This window comes from Mustela putorius, unplaced genomic scaffold, assembly GCF_011764305.1.
Source record: "Mustela putorius furo isolate JIRA1106 unplaced genomic scaffold, ASM1176430v1.1 tig00003909_pilon_pilon_pilon, whole genome shotgun sequence".
In the NCBI taxonomy this organism is placed as follows: domain Eukaryota; kingdom Metazoa; phylum Chordata; class Mammalia; order Carnivora; family Mustelidae; genus Mustela; species Mustela putorius.
The window spans coordinates 7303462-7322440 of NW_025422057.1; the positions used below are offsets into that span (position 1 = coordinate 7303462).

General features: G+C 54.2%; 1 protein-coding gene across 2 annotated transcripts in view; it reads right to left on the reverse strand.

The window, feature by feature from the left end:
* The window catches only part of LOC101694300 (phospholysine phosphohistidine inorganic pyrophosphate phosphatase), a 114672-nt gene that overhangs the window by 54576 nt on the left and 41117 nt on the right, over window positions 1-18979 (reverse strand). For both annotated transcript variants that reach the window (XM_004751753.3, XM_045068448.1), the window contains one exon: window positions 12759-12850. In XM_004751753.3, coding sequence (XP_004751810.2) covers window positions 12759-12850 — 92 coding nt within the window. The remainder of the gene's footprint in view (window positions 1-12758; window positions 12851-18979) is intronic.

Below are 18979 nucleotides of genomic sequence, written 5' to 3' on the forward strand. Positions count from 1 at the left end.
AGGATACCAACAGCTTCCAGCATGGCCCATCAAGAGGCGCTGTCCAAACCAGCCCTTGCTGGATCAGACCCACTCCCCGGCTCGGAGCTGCAATGAAAGATTCGTTCTTAAATATCTCAGATTCCCGACAATCTTCTGCCAAATGGGGGCCTGTCCTGCTCCCTGCCTGCCTTCAGAGGGTCCCTTCCAGAGTGGCCCTGAAACCCTGAGCCTCCCCAGACCCTGGCTCGCAGAACCCTCCAGAGACTTCTGCTTTGGCTCCAGGACATGCCGGCTGAGCTCCCTGGAGTCCCAGGTTCCCTTGGCGTCCCCACACATTCCGCCCTCTGCCCCTAGGTCTGGGAGCAGGGGTGGGGGTGTTCTCAGGCCTGCGGAGAGGATCTGGAACACTAGGAGGCCCTGGTGAGCTTCCTTCCTGCAAGTGGAGAGGCAGGGCAGAAGTCTATTTTAAACTATTCTGCATAGGGGGACACCTGGGTGGCTCAGTCACCTGACTTCAGCTCAGGTCATTATCTCGGGGTCCTGGGATTGAGCCCTATGTTGGGCTCCCTCTGCCCCTCATCCTGCTCATTGCTCGTTCTCCCTCTCCCCGTCTCACTCTTAAGTACATAAATAAAATCTCAAAAAAAAAAAAAAAGCTATTTTGTATGATGCGGTGCCTGGGCCCAGTCAGTTAAGCAGCCAACTCGATTTCAGGTTATGCTGTCACAGTCGTGGGATTGAGCCTGAAGTCCAGTCCACGGTGGGTTTGGAGGCTGCTTAAGATTTTCTCTCTCCTCCTCCCTCTGCCCCCCCCCAATAAAAAAAAATATCCTTAAGCTATTTTATATGAAGACACTGGTGCTTCCCCTTCACTGGCAGGTTCTAAACCGGTTAACCTCTTCTTCCCTGCTGTCTTTGTTCTGGTTTGCCGGAACAAAACCAGGAATGTCTTCCACATGCGACCCGGATCCTGCCAGCCCCCAGACACAGTATCCATGAGACCCATGAAGCCTCTGGGCGGAATGCTGGGGAGGGAGACTAAGGGGCCCCTTGGGAGGCATAGCAGGGCAGGGACAGCAGGGGGACAAGGAGGGACAGCGGGGCCCATTCGGCTCTGAGCCAGGGCTGCACACACGGGCGGGGATGGGAAGGGCACCTCGGGGCCCTGCCAACCCCCCAGTCAGCTCCTGGTCTGTCTCAGTCTCCACACCTGTAAAAGGGCAAGTGGGGTGGGGACAGAATCTGAAGATCCGGGCTCCCTGAAGCTTTTAAATGCTTCAAAGCAGCAGTGGCTAGGACACTAGGAATTCACAAGGAACCCGATACAGACAAGAGCTGCTCCAGCTGAATTAGGGGTCGGGTCGGGAAGCCACCTGGATCCCGCTAATTTCCGGGGACCAGAGCAGAACTGGGACATGAGGCCCCCCCGCCCGAGGATGCTGAGCCCACACTTTTTCTGCCCTACGGCTCAGAGCTCCTCTGGCTGCCGTGACTCAATCCTCCCAGCACCAGGCCCGCCTAGCAGGACTTCACAGCACAGGTCCCTGGTGGCTGACTCGATTTAAAAGTCCACCGGACTAATTTAAAATGGTGCAGAAACAGACAGAGAGACAGCAGTCACAGGTAACACTGCTCATGCCGGACCACGGGTTCAAAGGCCAGCTCTGAGCAGCTGTGCGAACCCAGGCAAGTCACTCAACCTCCCGAAATAATGAGTTAACCGTCCCATACAGTTGCTCTGAGGGTAGATTATCCCATTAGAGATCTTGTCTGGCTCAAGAGGTCCCCATCTGTGTTTTCCCAACAACCTTAGGAAGAAGACATGACTTACCACCTGTGGGGAGGAAGCTAACGCCCAGAGAGGTTAAGTAACCCACCCAAGGGTGAACAGCTGAGCTGTGTCACACCCCCAGGGCAGGTCCCAGAACCTGTGCGCTTACCCACCAGGCTCCAAAGACCAGGGCACATGAGAAAACACTCAGATTCCGTGGAAGTTTTTACTTGGAAGCATAGGCCTCACTGCGATGTGTACAGCCTGATCAATGAGCTCTTCCCAGCCCTGGGTCAGACCAAGCCCGAAGCCATGAGCGATCTCCGGTCAGGCACCAAGAAGGGAGGAGACAGGGCTCACGGCAGCTCACCTGTACCCAAGCATCCTGAAGGGCAGCCGTGTCATCTGTAAAATGCAGACGGAGAACAGAGAGGCAAACGAGCCCACGCAGGGTCACGTGCCTGCCCCGGGCCCCTGCGCCCAGGCTGGGACTGGTCAGGGTGAGAGACACCCATGCGGGCCTCCTGCCATCCTGGTGCCGCTTCTGACAGGCCACCACTGCCCCCTCCCTGCCATCAGCTCTCTTTACAATCCCACATTTCAACGACCAGAGAAAACGCTACAGAGCCGTGTAGAGAAGACCCAGGCCAGCCTGACGCCTGCCTCCAGGTGCTGAACTCCCCAGCACGGGGTGGAGGGGAGGGCAAGACAGCAACACGAATCCCCCAGCAGTGGCCGTCCAGGTAGTCCTATGAGGGGCATCTGCTCCTGAGACAAAGGTGACCCTGCCTCGGGCCTCTTCCTGCCGCCCACCACGTCTCAGTCATGCTTTGGGGCCTTTAAAGAAATCCTGCTGCAGCAAAGGGCTCTGCTCTAGCCAGTCAGCTGTCTCCAGGCTCCACACCCCAGGCCCAATTGGGTCCTCAGCCCCAATCCCTGAACTCCGTCATTCAGAGCCTGCAGTGTGTCCAGCCCTTTGCCCTCTTGGTGTAGGACATGGAGCAAACACAGTCCCTGCTGGCCAGGGGCTCCCCTGTGCTGCCGTCCTCACCCTGGACACCTCATCCCCCTGCCTTCTGCGTCAAACACACATTCCGCGCCCAGCAGCGGACTGGGGACTCTTCTCCCCACACGCCGCTGCGCACTCAGGAGCTGCTCGCAAAGCCGAGCTGCCTTCCGGATGCACTCTGGGCGGCAGGAGCAGGCCGCCGAGCAACAGTGGGTCAACCTCCTGGCATGGGGGTCAGAGAGGCTGGGAGCACCACCTGCTCCTCCCCGCACAGTAAGCTGGGATACAGCCAACTGCATCCTCTTTAAAGAAAAGCCGACTTTTCCCATCAAGCATCCTTCCTTCGGGGTGAGGCTAGCCAAGCCCTGCCTGCCTGAGCAGCCAGAGAGACCATCGTGGCCGTACCTGGACTTTTCCCTCCCCCCACCTCAAGGCCATAAACTTCTGAGCAAGGCCAACCCTGCCCCCACACAAAGGGAAGGCCAGGAGCCAGCCTGTGAGAACATTCTGATTACGTTCTCTAGGGGCAAATTTTCAAAGTGGTGCCGTGACTCATCCCAGCGCACGACCCCCATGATCCTACCCAGAATGAAGGGGGTTGGCTGAGCCTGACCTCAGGGATGCCCTTGGGCCTCTGGAGGGTCAGGCCAGCAGCCACGGGCCCTGCTGGGCTGTGCAGATGAGGAGACGAGGCATTCCACTGACCTCTCTCTGCAGCTGTGTGTTTACTGAGCCCTTCCTGTATCAGAGGTGCTCAGGACACAAAGGAAGCTTCCCTGTCCCAATCCCCACTTTACAGATGAGAAAGCTGAGGCTCAGGGCTCTTCCAGCTGGAAAGCGGCTGGGCCAGGGTGTGAGCCTGGGACTCCTCTCCAGGGAACATGGGCTCCGTCCCTGCAGCACCAACCCCAGGTGAGGGCCCGGGAGCAGCATCGAAGGGTCCCTCCTCCCGTAGGAGCACACACATGACACGGCAGGGCACTCATCCAGGCGCAGGGACAGCGAGGACACGTGCTGGCAACTTCCTGGGAGCTGCCTTCCTAGCCTGGGGTGGGGACCGTGGAGGAGTCCGCTCCGTCCCCCGAAAACAGCACTTTCTCTGCCTACCATGGGGCCGGAAGGGGCCACAACCGTGAAAGTGGCTGGGAAGCCGGAGGGCCTCTCTCCCTCTCAGGTTAACAAACGCAGAGTGCCCCCCACGTGCCGGGCATTGTGGGGAGAGTGAAACTGCAAAGACCCACCCGTTCGCTCAAGAAGCACGGAGGGAGAGAGCAGGGAGGCAGACGAGGCGGCCAGCGTCTGGGGTCTTCCCTCCTTCCTTGTGGGCAGGGAGCCCATGGCACCCAGGCCTGGGAGGGGGGCCGGGGCCCCCGGTCAGGAGGCTCTGGGGCAGCGGGTAGGACAGCATTCAGCGGCCCGGCAAGGTCAGGCTGGCTACATGCAAGGGGGCCGAGCAAACACAGCAGTGGAGGGAGAATAATGGAAACCAGGTTTCTCCCCGTAAGAAAAGGAAGGTACAAATCTGCAAAGGCATCAGCAGGGCTGAATCCCAGGCTGTCGGCCTGGAGTCCGAGGTGGCGGGGAGAACGTGCTGTCTTTGAGAGACACGGATGTGTGAATGCACGAGGTCACGCATGCATACGTGTCCCACGTCCGTCCACGGAGAGGGTCAGAAAGCAGTGACACCCAGAGGCATGGGAAGAGCGCCGAGTGCACTGGAGTTCGATTCTACCTACCACTATCCACTAAAAGGAACCAGGGCTCCTCAAGAAATGGCCAGCTCCAGGGCTGAGGCAAAACACTGTTTTGTGCCAGAAAACTAAGGAGGGGCTCCGAGAATGACGGGATGGGCCAAAAAGCCACGCCACCAGCTGGAAAGACGGCCACCGGCCACATCGGGGATGCTGTGAGCCTCAAAATAAATTCTGATGGTAACAGATTATAACCCATCAAACTAAACAGAATTCCATACATCCACACTGGTTGAAGTGAGTGGAGAGAAGAAAATCTTCTTCTTTACCGTAGATTGCCAACAACAAGCGTAAGAACGCAAAGATGGAATGGCTTCGGCAGGCATCACAGAAGCAGCGACAGACATCAGAGCAGAGAAGCGGAGCGAGGAGAGGGATTTCTCAGCCTCCATGTAGCCCCCACAAAGGGTCATAAGTCCCAAAGGGAAGAAAGCTCGGAAGTTTGCACAACTTTAAGACACTCACCATCGTAACTGACGTTGCCACCACCAACAGCGGGGCAGATGGACACCCCTCGCCTCCTGACAGGACGCCCTGAGCAGCACTTCTGTGACAGTCCGGCCCACAGTGTGCGACCCAGGTCACATCACAAGGAAGCACCAGGTAAAGCGCATGTCCTAGGCTCCTCAAGGGGGTCAGTGTCCTGAGAGCTGAGGGGAGGCCGGCGAAGAGGCCCAGACCAACGAGGCGGTCTCGAGAGAGGCCCATGGAGCTGCCTGTCCTGGACCGACGCTCCTCGCTGCGAAGGACGTCAGGGACCGACGGGGGAAGCCTGGCCAGGTCTGGCCCCAGGGGACAGGTACGTGCAATTGTTTTCTATTCTGGAAACCTCACGAATGGTTTGGAAAATAAGAAGCCAGGGGAAGCCGAGAGAGTGCCTGGTAGTTCTCCTGGAGGTGAGGTGTGTTTGGGCCCTGGCGTGGGCTCTGTCATGGGCTTCTGCTGGCCACAGGTTACTCCTGCCCGTGAGACCGTCCCGCTGCTCCTCCGAGCTCCCCACAGGAAGCCCGGGGGGTGCCCTCACGGCCCTTCCATGTGGAGGACTCTGGGAATTCCTTCATGAGGGAAGGCCTCCAAGTCAGCAGGACTCGGGTGAGGAAGGGGCGGCGGCAGAGGCGGAAGGCACAGCGTGAACGAAGGCCTGGAGATGGGACAGGGCCCTGGGGGCTGGAGGGCCCGGAGGGCCGCCTCCTCAAGGGGGCACCCGGCCTCTTGTGCTCGCAGGTGCGGCTGGGAGGCCCCCTCAAGCTCGGAGACTCGAGGGTCTCAGGCTCCTCTCCCCTGAGAAGGTGCCAGATGGAAAAGGGGAAAAGGCCTGGCGAGCTGATGTGAGGCTGCTCCACCTGCTTTAACTCCGGGGGCCCCAGCGGCCAGGAGGCTCTTGCCACAGCAGCAGCAGCGAAACCCGAAGACCCAGCACCTCCATGTTTCCCAGGCCTTGGTGACCCTGCCTGTGGGGGCAGCAGAGGATGGCGAGGGCCTGGAGGGAAGGCCGGACGCCCAGGCCTGCTGCCCCAGTCCCAGCACAGACACACAGCTGCTGCGAGGAAGAGCGGGCACGCACGCGGGTGTGGCCGGCATGTGGGCTGGGTGGGCGTGAGTGTGAGTGTGCCAGCAGGCCCATGTGTGCCGTCTGAGGGGGCCTGGGTGTGAGTGTGTTTGGGAGGGAGCCTGCGTGTGGATATGTGTGTGCGTGTGTGGTCTGGATATGTACGCGTGAGGGTGTGGGACCTGGGCGTGAGTCTGGTGTGAGTGTGGGACCTGGGCGTGAGTGTGTGGGACAGAGAGGTCACCCGTGAGCTGGTGTGCATCCGGCCCCTCCCCGGACCCGGCGCAGGGCGCCCTCTAGCGGCCGCAGCAGCAGGCAGCGCAGGGGGAAGGGAAAATGAAAGCGGACCCTGCCAGACCTGGGCGGAGGCGCGACGCCCAAGACCCCCGGGAGGGTGTGAGAACAGGAAGGAAGAGCCCAGGGGTGAACCTGGAGGAGAACAGAGAGGAGGCCAGGCTGCACCTTCCCCTGGGGTCCCGCCCAGGGGAGCAGTGAGTTGTCATAGTGACCGTGACTGTCTTAGATGACAGGTTGGCTTGGCCCTTCAGCTGGGAGAGCCCCAAGACGGTCTTCTGACGGCCCCTCTCCAGCTAGGGCTGGCTCAGGGCTCTCCGCCAGCGACACACCCAACCCCCCACCCTGCTCTGGGTTCTACAGTCTGCAATGCCAGAGAAGACAGCCCTGAGCACCCCCTCCGTGCTGGGGAGGCTGGGATGCCCCCCTTGAGTGCCTACCACTCTTCCACAGATCAAAATGTGTGTGTGTGTGAGCTGGTGTGTAGGGTATGTGTGTAAGTGGATATGTGTGTGTGAGCTGGTGTGTAGGATGTATGTGATCTGGTGTGTAGGATATGTGTGTGTAAGCCGGTGTAGGGGGGTATGCATGTGTATTTGTTGTTATGTAGGGTGTGTGTGTGTGTGTGTGTGTGTGTGTGTAAGCCAGTGTGTAGGGGGTATGCCTGTGTGTAAGCTGGTATGTAGGGATATGCGTGTGTGCATGTGTAAGCTGGTGTGTAGGGTGAAATGAGGCCACCCCCTGCTGGCCCCCAGGAGGGAATGCCACGGGGAGGTCGCAGACAGCTGCGCACGTGTGGTGGCCCAGAGAAGGCACTGCTTTCACCGCCAAAGGGATGGGAGCCCCCTGCCCTGACCCCTTCTAGATAAAACACCTCAGGGGGAGCAGAACGCACCTTGGATGTGTTGCATCCTAAGGGGAGGCAGAAGGAACTGGGGGAGCTGTCACTGGGCCAGCCCCAGTCTGGGCGGTGGGAAACTTCCCTACGCAGAGACCTCTGGGCGGTGATTTAGTCTTGTGAGCCAGAAGGGGTCCTCCCTGGGCACCGGGATTCAGGAGACAGCTGCCCGCAGGCTTGAGGATGTTGGGGTACTTGGGTTGGTTTCTGTTTGTGAACTAATGAAGCTATACTTATTTTTTTGAAAGAGAGAGAGAGCGAGCACAAGCGAGTACGAGCAGGAGACGGGGACCAGGGGCAGAGGGAAAGAGGGAAGCAGGCTCCAGGCTCAATGCGGAGCCCGACACAGGCCTCTATCTCACGACCCTGAGATCAGGACCGGAGCCAAAATCAAGAGTTGGACACTTAACCGACCGGGCCGCCCAGGCACCCCTGAAGTTGTACTTTCGGGAGGTTTTCTTTTTTTGGAATCTTCCAAATTCACACACCTGTGGGCAGGGTGCACAAGTGTACTTTAAAAAAAATAACTCTTGTTTGGAATCTCATCCTAAGATACTGAGATGACACTTAACTAAATGCTCTGTGACAATCAGATGTCCTTCCTTCCAGGCTCCTCGCTACTCGGCCGTCTACACACCTGCGTGTAGCTCTGCCTGTGGTTTTCCCGGCCGGGCTCCAGCCCTGGCAGTAACAGCCCCGGACCTGGAGCAGGAGGTCACAGGCTGGGCGGAATCGGAGGCCTGAAGGACAGGGCCTCAGCTTCCGCCTCCACAAGCGGGGACTGTGGCACTAACTGTGTCTGTCAGTGGGGACACAGGACCAGCCCCTGGGCTCGTCCCACGGACCAGAAGCACGGAGACCTGACTCCGCGTCAGCAGCCTCAGGAAGGATTCAAGGCTTCTTGTCGCCCCGGCCTCTGGCTGCTGCTGCCCCTTCTTCAGCCTCCCCAGAAGGAGGTCCGCCAGCCTCTGTGGGTCATCTCTAGTGACAGGCAGCTCATTCTATGTCGAGACGGCTCTGGCAAACCTTTGTGGGCAGTTCCCTCTGAGCTTAAATGAGGTGCTTTCCAACACATTCTAGAGCAGGGAGAAAGCCAGTGGTGCTAAGCTGAAGGCCATTGTGGAGGTCTCTTTCTGCCCTTTGAAAAGGGCAGCATGGGGACCTATCAGCATGTAAAGACAGGGGAACCCTGGGGCAAGCTCCCCAGTGGGCATATCTCAGAAAGAAGCCCACATGGCTGACCAGCCAGGGAGAGCTCGGAGGCTGGAGGGATGGAAGCGGAGGTACCCCCGGACCCCTTGCTCTACTGCTCACAAAACTCCTAATTCAATGGCCCACTTTTTCCAAAAAGGCCAGAGGAGGCGTCGGCTTCAGGCAGTGCTAGATCCAGATGCTCTAATCAGGTCACCACAATCTCTCTCTCCCCATCTCCAGACTCCGCTTTGACCTTCGATCAGGATTCTCTCTGGGGTGCCAGAGATGGCCCCTGGAACTTCCTGGCTTACGCCTCACCGGCCATTTTCCTAAAGGTTCTGGAAAATCCTGGGCTAACTCACCAGCCGACTTAGATCACAACCCCAGCAACTGTGGCCAGGAGCTCTGCATGCTTCAGACTGGCCAAGCCTGAGTCCCATGCCCAGGCCTGTACCTGCCAAGGTGCTGGGGTGGACAAGGGTGACCCCAAAGAAACACAAGGATCACACCCAGCACAGGCAGAAACAAAAGGTGCCCAGCACCCCACCCTGTTTATGTACTACGGCCCTTCAGAATGCCCGCAACCACGGTACGTCTAAGTTTTTTCACCCGTAAGAGGAATTCTAGCCCCCTTGGGAGCAACATCACCCCTACCGGGCATGCATGGGCTAAAGTGAGGAGCCACTGTCCCCCACCACCAGCCAATCAAAGAGCAAGTAAACCAAGCAGGTGTGGAGGAAGGCCAACCCAGGCAAAGCCGGAGGGCAAGGCCAAGAGGGGTGTGTCCGGCCCCCCACCCACCCTGCCTCTCCCACCCTGGCAGCCAGTGACCTCACCACCCATGCCCATCACCACCTCTGCCTCTCCCATGCCTTCTCACCCGAGGCCCCTGTGGGTCCCTCCCCACTTCCCAGGGGCGCCCAGCATCCGGGTGGACTGGAATACTGGGAGCTGACACTCCCCAAGGCCCCTAAGCCTGGAAACTAGGAACACTACAGGCCTCCCCTTCAAAACAGCCCTGGAGAAGAGGCTGGAAGCAAGAGGGGCCCTGCCCATGGCAGGCGGAGCAGAAGTGGTCCCACACGACCACCGTGGGAGTCCGGCATCACCTGCTGGGTCACATGCACTCCCCACAACGCTGCAATTCCAACTTACGCAAACCTCCCCTACGAGGACCATGCCCACGTGCCCAGGAACACGGATCAGACGTTCCTGGCAGCACTTCAAAGAATGGCCACACCAGGACCCACCCAAGTGTCCCCAGCAGGGAAGGGGAGGAATGGGGCATATTCACAACACGGATGCAGGACCACCAGGTTAAACCACTTATGCTCCGTGAAACATGCGGTAACTCCAGACAAAGCTCAGCTCAGGAAGACCCGACTGCATTCTGGAGGGAAGTTGACCCACACGGGAGAGCCAGAGAACACCATGAAGTGGTTCCCAAGCAGGGTGCCATGGAGGCCTCCGTGGCTTCCCAGCCCCATGGGGCCCAGAGCACATGGTTTCTCTAGCTGTCCTTTGGGGCCTGTGTGTCGCGAGTGCCATCTGCAGGGGAAAGGGGGAGGTGCAGTTCCCCCCTCCCCACTCCTTACAGAAATGCACGGAGCAATGGGACCCAGGGAAGCGAACAAGAACTTTCTAGCAGCTACACTGACAAAAATAAGAATAAGCAGGTGAAATTAACGTAAGATGTCAGCCTCTGCACATGTAATCGGGATACAACACGACAAATGAGCTTTTTCACATTTTTTGTCTCCCCTTCAGTCTTTAGATCTGTATTCCGTACTTCGAGCACATCCGACTGAGACCAGCCACAGTTCAAGGCAGCCTGTGGCCCCCGCACTCAGCAGCACAGCTCTAGAGTGGCCAGTGACAGAGAGATCCCCACCCACTCTCCCGCGCAGAGAACCCGGCCCCCATCTTAGCCGGCTGGCTCACTGGCTGCCTTACCTGCACCAGAGCGTCTCTCACTCCGGCCTGCACACCAACAAGGGCAGATTCACATCCTTATGATGAACAACAAGATAGGAAACTGCACCACCTTCCAGAAAAGACAGACTAAGCCCCAGCCTCTGTGCTCAAGGCCAGGTGAGGCTCTGCCTGGAGAGGAGACAGTATCACAGACACCATCAGCTTCACCCACCCCTGCTAAAAGCCTGCCAGGCGTCAGGCACCAAATGGTATCTGCATCTCCTGAGGCGTTTAAAATAAGTTAGTGTGGCCACGGAAAGATGCCACCGAACACCGTCCAAGGAAGTAGCAAGTTGTATAGTAATATAATGCTGTTTTCATAAAAAGATCTTTATATATATATATATATATACACACACACACACATACATATACATATATAAAAGCATGCACATGTATATACACACATATGTTTATGTGTGTGTATATATATGTGTATATGTATATATAAAAACATGCACATGTACACAAACACACACACCCATGTGTGTACCAAATGTTTATCTACACACAGTGAGCAGCCTAGAAGGGTCTGGCCAACTGTTGATGAGGTTGATGTCCCTGGAAGATGGCACTGGGGGGACTCTGAAAAGCGCCAGCCCCAGCCCTGGGAGGCAGGACAGGAGCAGCACCTTGTAGCAGGGGCGGCACCGTGCAACAGAGCGTCCACCAGACAGTGGCCAACCCCCCGGCTCAGCGACAGGCCTGGGCTCTGCACCTTTAAGGATCGGTGGAATTAGGGCCCTTGGAGCTCCAGGCTGCTCTCCTGAAATGCTTCCGAGGTTGGTGGGTGGTGTCTCCCTTACTTCCTTAGGCCAGACATAGCCAAGCGGACCCAGAAAACGCTCCCTTTGAGGGCCGATATTTCAGCTGTGCCAGGAGCTCAAAGAGAGCTGCCAGTGCCCTGGGAGGGTCCAGGCCGTGGCCGGAAGGGACTTTCTGGCCGCAGATTCCACCCGCACCGAGCCTCCCTCACACACCTTGTGTCCACCCCAAACCACAGGTCTCCTGGGTCTCACACACGAGAGAGGGGCTGCACAGTGAGTAGGACCTTCTACTCCATTTCCCTACCGTGGTTTGTTTTTGTTTTTATTTTTTGTTTTTGTCTTTTTAAGATTTATTTTATTTTTTTTTTTAAGATTTTATTTATTTATTTGACAGACAGAGATCACAAGTAGGCAGAGAGGCAGGCAGAGAGAGAGGAGGAAGCAGGCTCCCTGCTGAGCAGAGAGCCCGATGTGGGACTCGATCCCAGGACCCTGAGATCATGACCTGAGCCGAAGGCAGCGGCTTAACCCACTGAGCCACCCAGGCGCCCCTTAAGATTTATTTTAAAGAGAGAACAAATGTGACTGGGGGGAGGGGCAGAGGGAGAGAATCTCGAGCAGATGCCCCACTAAGCAGGGAGCCCAACACAGGGCTCAGTCTCATGACCCAAGATCATGATCAGAGCTAAAACCAAGAGTAGGACACCCAACCGACTGAGCCACCCAGATGTCCCACTTCTCTGACCCCGTTAAGCAGATCACTCAGGACAGATGCCACCCTCCTCTCCCCCGCCCCCCCACTCCCACCACCAATCCAAGTACCCCTGGGTAACCATATTTTAGCCAAGTCTCTCCAGCAGCTACAAAATTATATTGAACAGCCACAATCAAACCCGTCCAGAAAACACAAGCCAATACTCTGATGTCTAAGACACCCTCCACAAGCCAAACCCCGAAACCGCAGGGCACTTCCCCATGCCCACGCCCTGACCTAAGAAGTGTCACTGGGGACCCGCCAGAGACTAGGCTGCACTTCTGACCCAGGAGATTAACACAAGCTCCTCTGGAGACCAAGGTTTGGTTCCAAGGGGTCCCTGACCAAGGAAGGACCTGCTCTCTCGAGGTTCCCTGTCTCCCACAAACAGACAAGGCAGAGCCCCAGACGGAGGGCGACCAGGAGGGGCACCGGCTGGAAGCTCCAGGGGCAGGGCAGGCTCTGACCACTTTGCCCAAATGAGCATGGCCCCAATGCAGCCCAACCTGCTGTGGCCGGAGACAGCTTGGAGCCTTGCTCTTTCTTTCCAAGCTCCACCCTATTCGAACCCCAGTTTTCAGTCTTGGATCCTGTAGCAAAAGCGCTTTACTTGACCACTCCTGAGACGAAAAGGTCAGCAAGGCCTGATCTTAGGGCACACTTACACAGAGGTCAGCAGATGTCCACATACCATTCTTTTTAGAAAGAACAACCCCCTTTATTTGGGGGAAAAAAACAAAACAAAAACACGGGACACCCCCGGAATCCACAGAGGAAGGCAGACAGATGAACCTGACCACGAGCGGGGCACTCACCTGAACTTTCCCGTCCGCACCTGCAGGGCCCTCATTCCGCACCGCTGGGCACCGCCAATATCTCCCACGATATCGTCTCCGATCATGATGGCCTGCCGGGCAGACACATGAGCTCAGAAGTGATGTCAGGACAGTTTATTCTGTGCTCCTTCATCTTTTCTGACATAATCAAGCGCATGATTTGATGCTTAAAACCACCACCATACAAATTAAACAAGGCAGTTTTGTCATGGTATTGATTCAAAGTCAACCTACCTTGAATATATCTCCCACTGCACCCCTCTATTCCCCGCCCAACAGCCAAGGGGCTCTAACAGCGCATACATAGGCAACGTGAAATCAACCCACAGGGGTTGAAACGACACAGTGTCACAGGGATGTGTGGGGAGGCCGACCCTGTCTTGCCTCTCCTCCAACACAGGCTCCATTTTACCTGCAGCCAAATGCTCTACCCAGGAGCCAACCACTAGTTCTGTGAAAACTGACTAAATTTCTGCAAACCTTCGTAGCTCACAGTTTAGGAGGTCTTGCTTTCAATAATGAAGGTATTACTACAAAAGCCAAACTAACGTGCAAACAAACACACACACACACACACAAAGGAAATGCTTGCAGCCTGGCTGTCATTTCAAAAAGCATCTTGTGGGATATACTCTCCCACCCAAAACGGCCAGAAAACCAAAGAGACTAGAAGAAACAACAGTTTTTGAGTCGCTGGACATCAAGCAGTGAAGGACAGTGATTTGAGACACTGGAAACATAAGGGGAGTCCGGCTTCCAGACTGTGGGTGCAGGGCGGGACCACACAAAGGCTGGCAGCCTCCCGGAATTGAGGACAAAGCTAGGCGCTGGGAGACTGAGGCAGCTGAAGTTCCCAGGATGGAGTGTCAGAGAGGAGGAGGCCACCCTGGAGAGAGAGGATGGGCGCAGATATGCAGAGCGTCCCTCTGAATGAGGCAGCATTCGTAGACCGCTGATCAGCACACGTGAGTGAGGAAACCACCCGAGGCCAGGGAAAGAATCACTCTGGAAAATGAAAGAAAACACCACCCAGACCTCACATGGGGGTGGGAATAGTGCCTGTTTCCACCAGCCAGACTGGAAAGTCTCATAATGCGTGGGGCACTGAGTTGCGTTCTCAGAAGCACCTTGCCTCAGAGTGGGGAGTAATTAGCCTTAGACCAAACCCTGCTCTGGGGCTGACTCCCAAATTTTAAAGCAAGCTCTGGAAAGATCCAACTGTTTCCAAGCTGTTTAACTACATCCCAGAACAAAATAACCAGCCCCCCAAAAAAGGTAAAATCCACAGCATCTGGCAACTAATTTAAAAAAGTGATCAGACATGCAAAGAAGACAAATATCACACATAATGAGCAGAAAAAAAAAATCAGCCTCAACTGACCCAGAACTCACACAGATGTGGGAATCACCAGACAAGGACATTATATTAGTCACCGCAACTATCTTCCATACGCTCCAAAAGTTAAGTAGGGACACGGCAGATAAAAGAAAAGATCCCAGTTGAAGTTCTAGAACAGGCAACTAGACCGGATTTTTTTCAGATGGAGAAGAACTGCTTTGATTTTTAATTACTAGTAACAGTGCAACTTACTGATATTTGTAACTGATGGCAAGTGAGTGGTACTAAATAATGCTTACATTTCATTTACATTTTTAGCACTTGAGATACACTATGTCTGGAATGGAAAACCCGCTGGATGAAATTAATACTGGATTATACAATGCAGAAGAAAACATTAATGAACTTGAAGATACAGTAATAGAAACCAACCAAAACAAAAGCAAGAGAAAAAATAATTTAACAAAAATGAACAGAGCGGGCCACCTAAGTGGTACAGTTGGGGTAAGCGTGTGCTTTCCACTTGGGTCATGATCCTGGGATCCAGGATGGAGCCCCCCACATTGGGCTCCCTGTTCAGTAGGGGAGTCTGCTTATCTCTCTCCCTCTGTCCCTCCCTGTCCCTGGTCATGTGCACACACTCTCTCTCTCAAATAAATAAATACAATATTTTAAAAAAGTGAACAGAGAGTCTCATCAAACTATGATGTGACTTCAAAGGACCTGATACACGTGCAACTGGAATTCCTGATGGTGAGATGAGAGGAGGTGACAGAAACAACATTGGACTTCCTCCTAATGGCTGAAAAACTTCAAAACACAAGAAAACTCATAAAGCCACAAATGCAAGATCCCAATCAACATGAAACACAAGAAACATGAAGAAAATTACATTAAGGCACAACATAATCAAATTGCTCAAAGTCAGTGATAAGGCAAAAATCTTAAGACTACTGATGCAAAAAAACAAAAAAGTGGGGGACTACCTAGGTGGCCCAGTTGTTAAGCATCTGGCTCAGGTCATGATCCAGAGTCCTAGGATCGATCCCAGGACTGGGCTTTCTGCTCAGCGGCAAACCTCCTTTTCCCTCTCTCACTTCCCCTGCTTGCGTTCCCTCTCTCGCTGTGTCTTTCTCTGTCAAAAAAATAATAAAATCCTTAAAAAAAAAAAAAAAAGCAAAAAAGCACATCACATGCTTTTTTTAAAAAAAAATATAAGACATGCAATTTCCCACTGAAAACAATGCACGTGAGTAGCCAGTGGGGAAATGCCAACCTAGAATTCTATACCCTACAAAAGTATCTTTCAAAAACAAAGGTGAAATAAAGATCTTTTCAGATGTCTTAAGCTAAAAGAAATCATCACCAATAGATCCACACAAAAGACATGTAAAAGGAAGTCTCTTAGGCAAAAGGAAAGGGTACTAACTAGAAATACAGATCTGCCCAGAGGAACAGGGAGAGGGTAACCCATGACGCATGGCAACCCATCTGTCCGCTTAGCCCCCTTCTTCTACTGGCTAACTCCTAACAGGCTTTCAAGACCACCACCTTTGAAGCTGCCGGGGCTCCAAGGCCCTCGCCAAAGCCCTCAGGTTACCCCCCTGCACTGCACGTCCCCTCCTGCACTGCACTGATTCTCTCTTTCTGTAGCAGGTGAGCTCCCGCAGGCAGGTACGTGATGCTGGAGCTCAGCTAACGAGCTCATTGAGGGAACCAGTATTCGGGATGAAGGCGTGGCTGTCCACGTCTGGGGGCAGGTAGGAGGCAAAGTCGAGCAGACTCTTCACTGGTCACCAAGGTAGAGTCTACTTCGGGACTGCCTGAGCTTTATTCATTCCCATTCAAGCGGGTGTGCTTATGCCCGCGTCGATCTGTATTATTGATATTCTTGTTCAAATTGATTCATACTTTCTTAATAAGAAAATGTGTTTCTAAAGAAAAAACAGCAGCTCCCCTCACTCAGCTACCACAGAACTCTGATTAAAAGCTTGAAAATATTTTAGGAGATGTGGAAACAAAGTCCAATGCCTCAGACATCAAACACGTTCCTAGATCTGTTCTCAAGTTCAGTCAGGAATTTATGTGGTTGGAGGCCCAACAGGCCTGAGAAAACAGATCCCTGTGACAAGGCAGTGTCCTGATGGGGCCGGGACAGAAGCTTCAAAACCAACAGTTACTCCACAAGTCTTCTCTCTGGATCCCAGATGCCAGGTAGGGTGAACCAATGAAGGAACCCACAAGCCAATGTCAAGGAATATAAAAGTGATGACTGTGAAGCATTCGTGCTGGGGGAGTTCCACCCATGGGAGGTGGGGGGAACAGGAGTCCACATGGACCCTGTCTTCCATCTTAGAGTAGGGGTACAAGGTAGTGGAAAACAAGGCAGGCCCTATGTGATGAGCAGAATGGACAGACTAAGTTTGGGATTCAGACAGGGACAGAGCAACCAGGCTCACATCCCAGGTTTGTTATTTGCTAGCTCGGTGGTCTTAGGCAAGCCTCCTCCACTTCTATCTGTAAGATAGGTACAAACAGTGTGGCATTTAAATGAAATCGTGCAAGTTAAGCATCAAGGACAGTGCCTAGATTTGTTTATGGTACATCTTTAAAAGGAAAAAAAAAATGAGGAAATGTTTTGTGGGGAAATTCCTAATCTAGCCCTGTTGGAGACACTCCAAGTCTCTATGATGGCATTCTTGCCTCCAGTGTCCCAGCTCTTTTGTATCAAGCCCTTTTGGGGACAGGCAGTAAGGACACAGGGAGTCAAAGAGACACCATCACTGCCCTCGTGAAGCCTCCAGTGGAACGCAAAAGACAGAGCTTCGTCGGAAAGTTCACAAATACATAGCCAAGAACTCTGCAAAAGTACAGGAGGTTGTGAAGGGGTAGTGGTCAGGGAAGGCTTCCTGGAGGAAGTGATGTTTTGAGCTTTGATCTGAGCAAAAGAGGCCAACCAGGTTAGGAGGTACTAACAACCCATCTGCCACCATTCACCAAGGCAAGCCACACAATGAATTCCACAAAGTACAGGTTAATAAGCTTGAAAACATCTGAACAGGCATTCAAATTAACAGGAGGAATCCTGAGGAGATTGTGGAGAAGGCCAGAGACTGAGCTGGTGCCACTCTGGAGGCCAGAGAGGTCGTTCCGGGTGGAATGAGGCTCTTCTGACAACAGCCCCAGGCTGTCTCGTGGCTACCGAGCCCGTCGCTTGATCACACTCAAGCAGAGGCTGAAGGGGCCTCCACCAATGAAACCACAGGCAGATGCTGGCCCCAGGAGGAAGCTCAGACACGGACACAGTGAACTGTGCCAATTGTGAGCGGCTCCGGCTCCCGTCCTGCCCCCCGCAAGATGCGTGGAGAACTTGAAAAAAATTGCATTTCTTCCAGTGAATATTCTAAACTTTATACGCTTCACAAATGCCCTCTGATCCTGTCTCGAATCCCACGCTTCCCAAAGTCAGTTCTAAATATGGGGGACACACTATTTGATTTTCGGTAAAACAAGGACATGCATTTTATCATAGCTAGTTGGTGTTTATTTTTAGAGGAATCTATTTATGGGAAGTAAGTGATTCTGGTTTTCCATTTATAGCACTGATCAAAGTTCCTTTCAAAATTCATTTATTTAGGGGCACCCGGGTGGCTCGGTTGGTTAAGTGTCCCGCTCTCGGTTTCAATTCAGGTCATGATCTCAGGGTCCTGGGATCAAGCCCCACATCTCAGGGAGCTCTGCTTGACGATTCTCTCCCTCTGCCCCTCCCCTGACTCTGTGCTCCCTCTCTCAAATAAATAAATAAATCTTTAAAAATAAATAAATTTTAAAAATGCATTTATTTAGGGGCACCTGTGTGGCTCAGTTGGTTAAGCGTTCAGTCTTGATTTTGCTCAGATCTTGATCTCAGGGTCATGAGTTCAAGCCCCATGTTAGGCTCCACACTGGGCATGGAGCCTAATTAAAAAAAATTTTTTTTTAAATTATTTAAGTGTTTAAAAATAAATTGACTTAAAGAAAAATGAAGTAAATAAAAGTGCCGGTGGCAAGGATCCGGATATGGTCAAAATTGTTTTTTCTAGAATGACTGATGCTGGGGAGAACACTGCCAAATCCAAATGGGTTTAATTTTTGTGTCTGTCAAGCTCCCGTGCAGCTCTGGGGAAATCATCAATCACCAAAGAAGAGCGAGCCAGTGGCAACGCGTGCATCCTGACCCGACGGGGGCTGCAACAGCAGCTGATGTACACACGGGGGGATCCTGCAAGCGGGGGCCACCCAGGCCCCCACACGCCTCAGCTGGGAGGAGGGCATTCGAGCAGGGGGAGGGCTCGGCCCAGGCGGGGAACCAGCCAGGAGCCCCAGCAGGAGACTCTGCTTTGGCCTCTCAAGGAGTTGTCCTGAGACCCGTAAGTTGGCCTGGAAACAGACACAACACTCCAGCTTAGGCTTCTGTCCGCTGCTAGCCAAGGCTCCAGGGGCCACCTTGCTAGATTCCCTGGGAATGACAAGGTCGTCAACCCTCACGCCTTCCACGCTCCTGGGGAAAATACAGTTTTATGCTCACACACTCCCAAGGTGGCATAAATTCTTCCCCCTCAGAACAGAGCCCCGCGGGCCTTAGCAGGGCAAGCACATTGGTTGCTGTGGCCCCCAAAGATGGAAGCAGAGATCCGGGCCCTCGGAGGAAGACGTCGGGAGCAGCAGCAGCTGGCCTTGCGCCCGATGAGCCGCCGCCGGACCCCAGGCCGCGTGTGAGGCTGGGGGGGGGGGCGCAGGGGTGCGGGGACACGGGCTGTGCAGCTGCCCGGAGCAGCGATGCCTGTCCGGGCCAGCTTGTGGGCTCCGCATACCAAAAGGC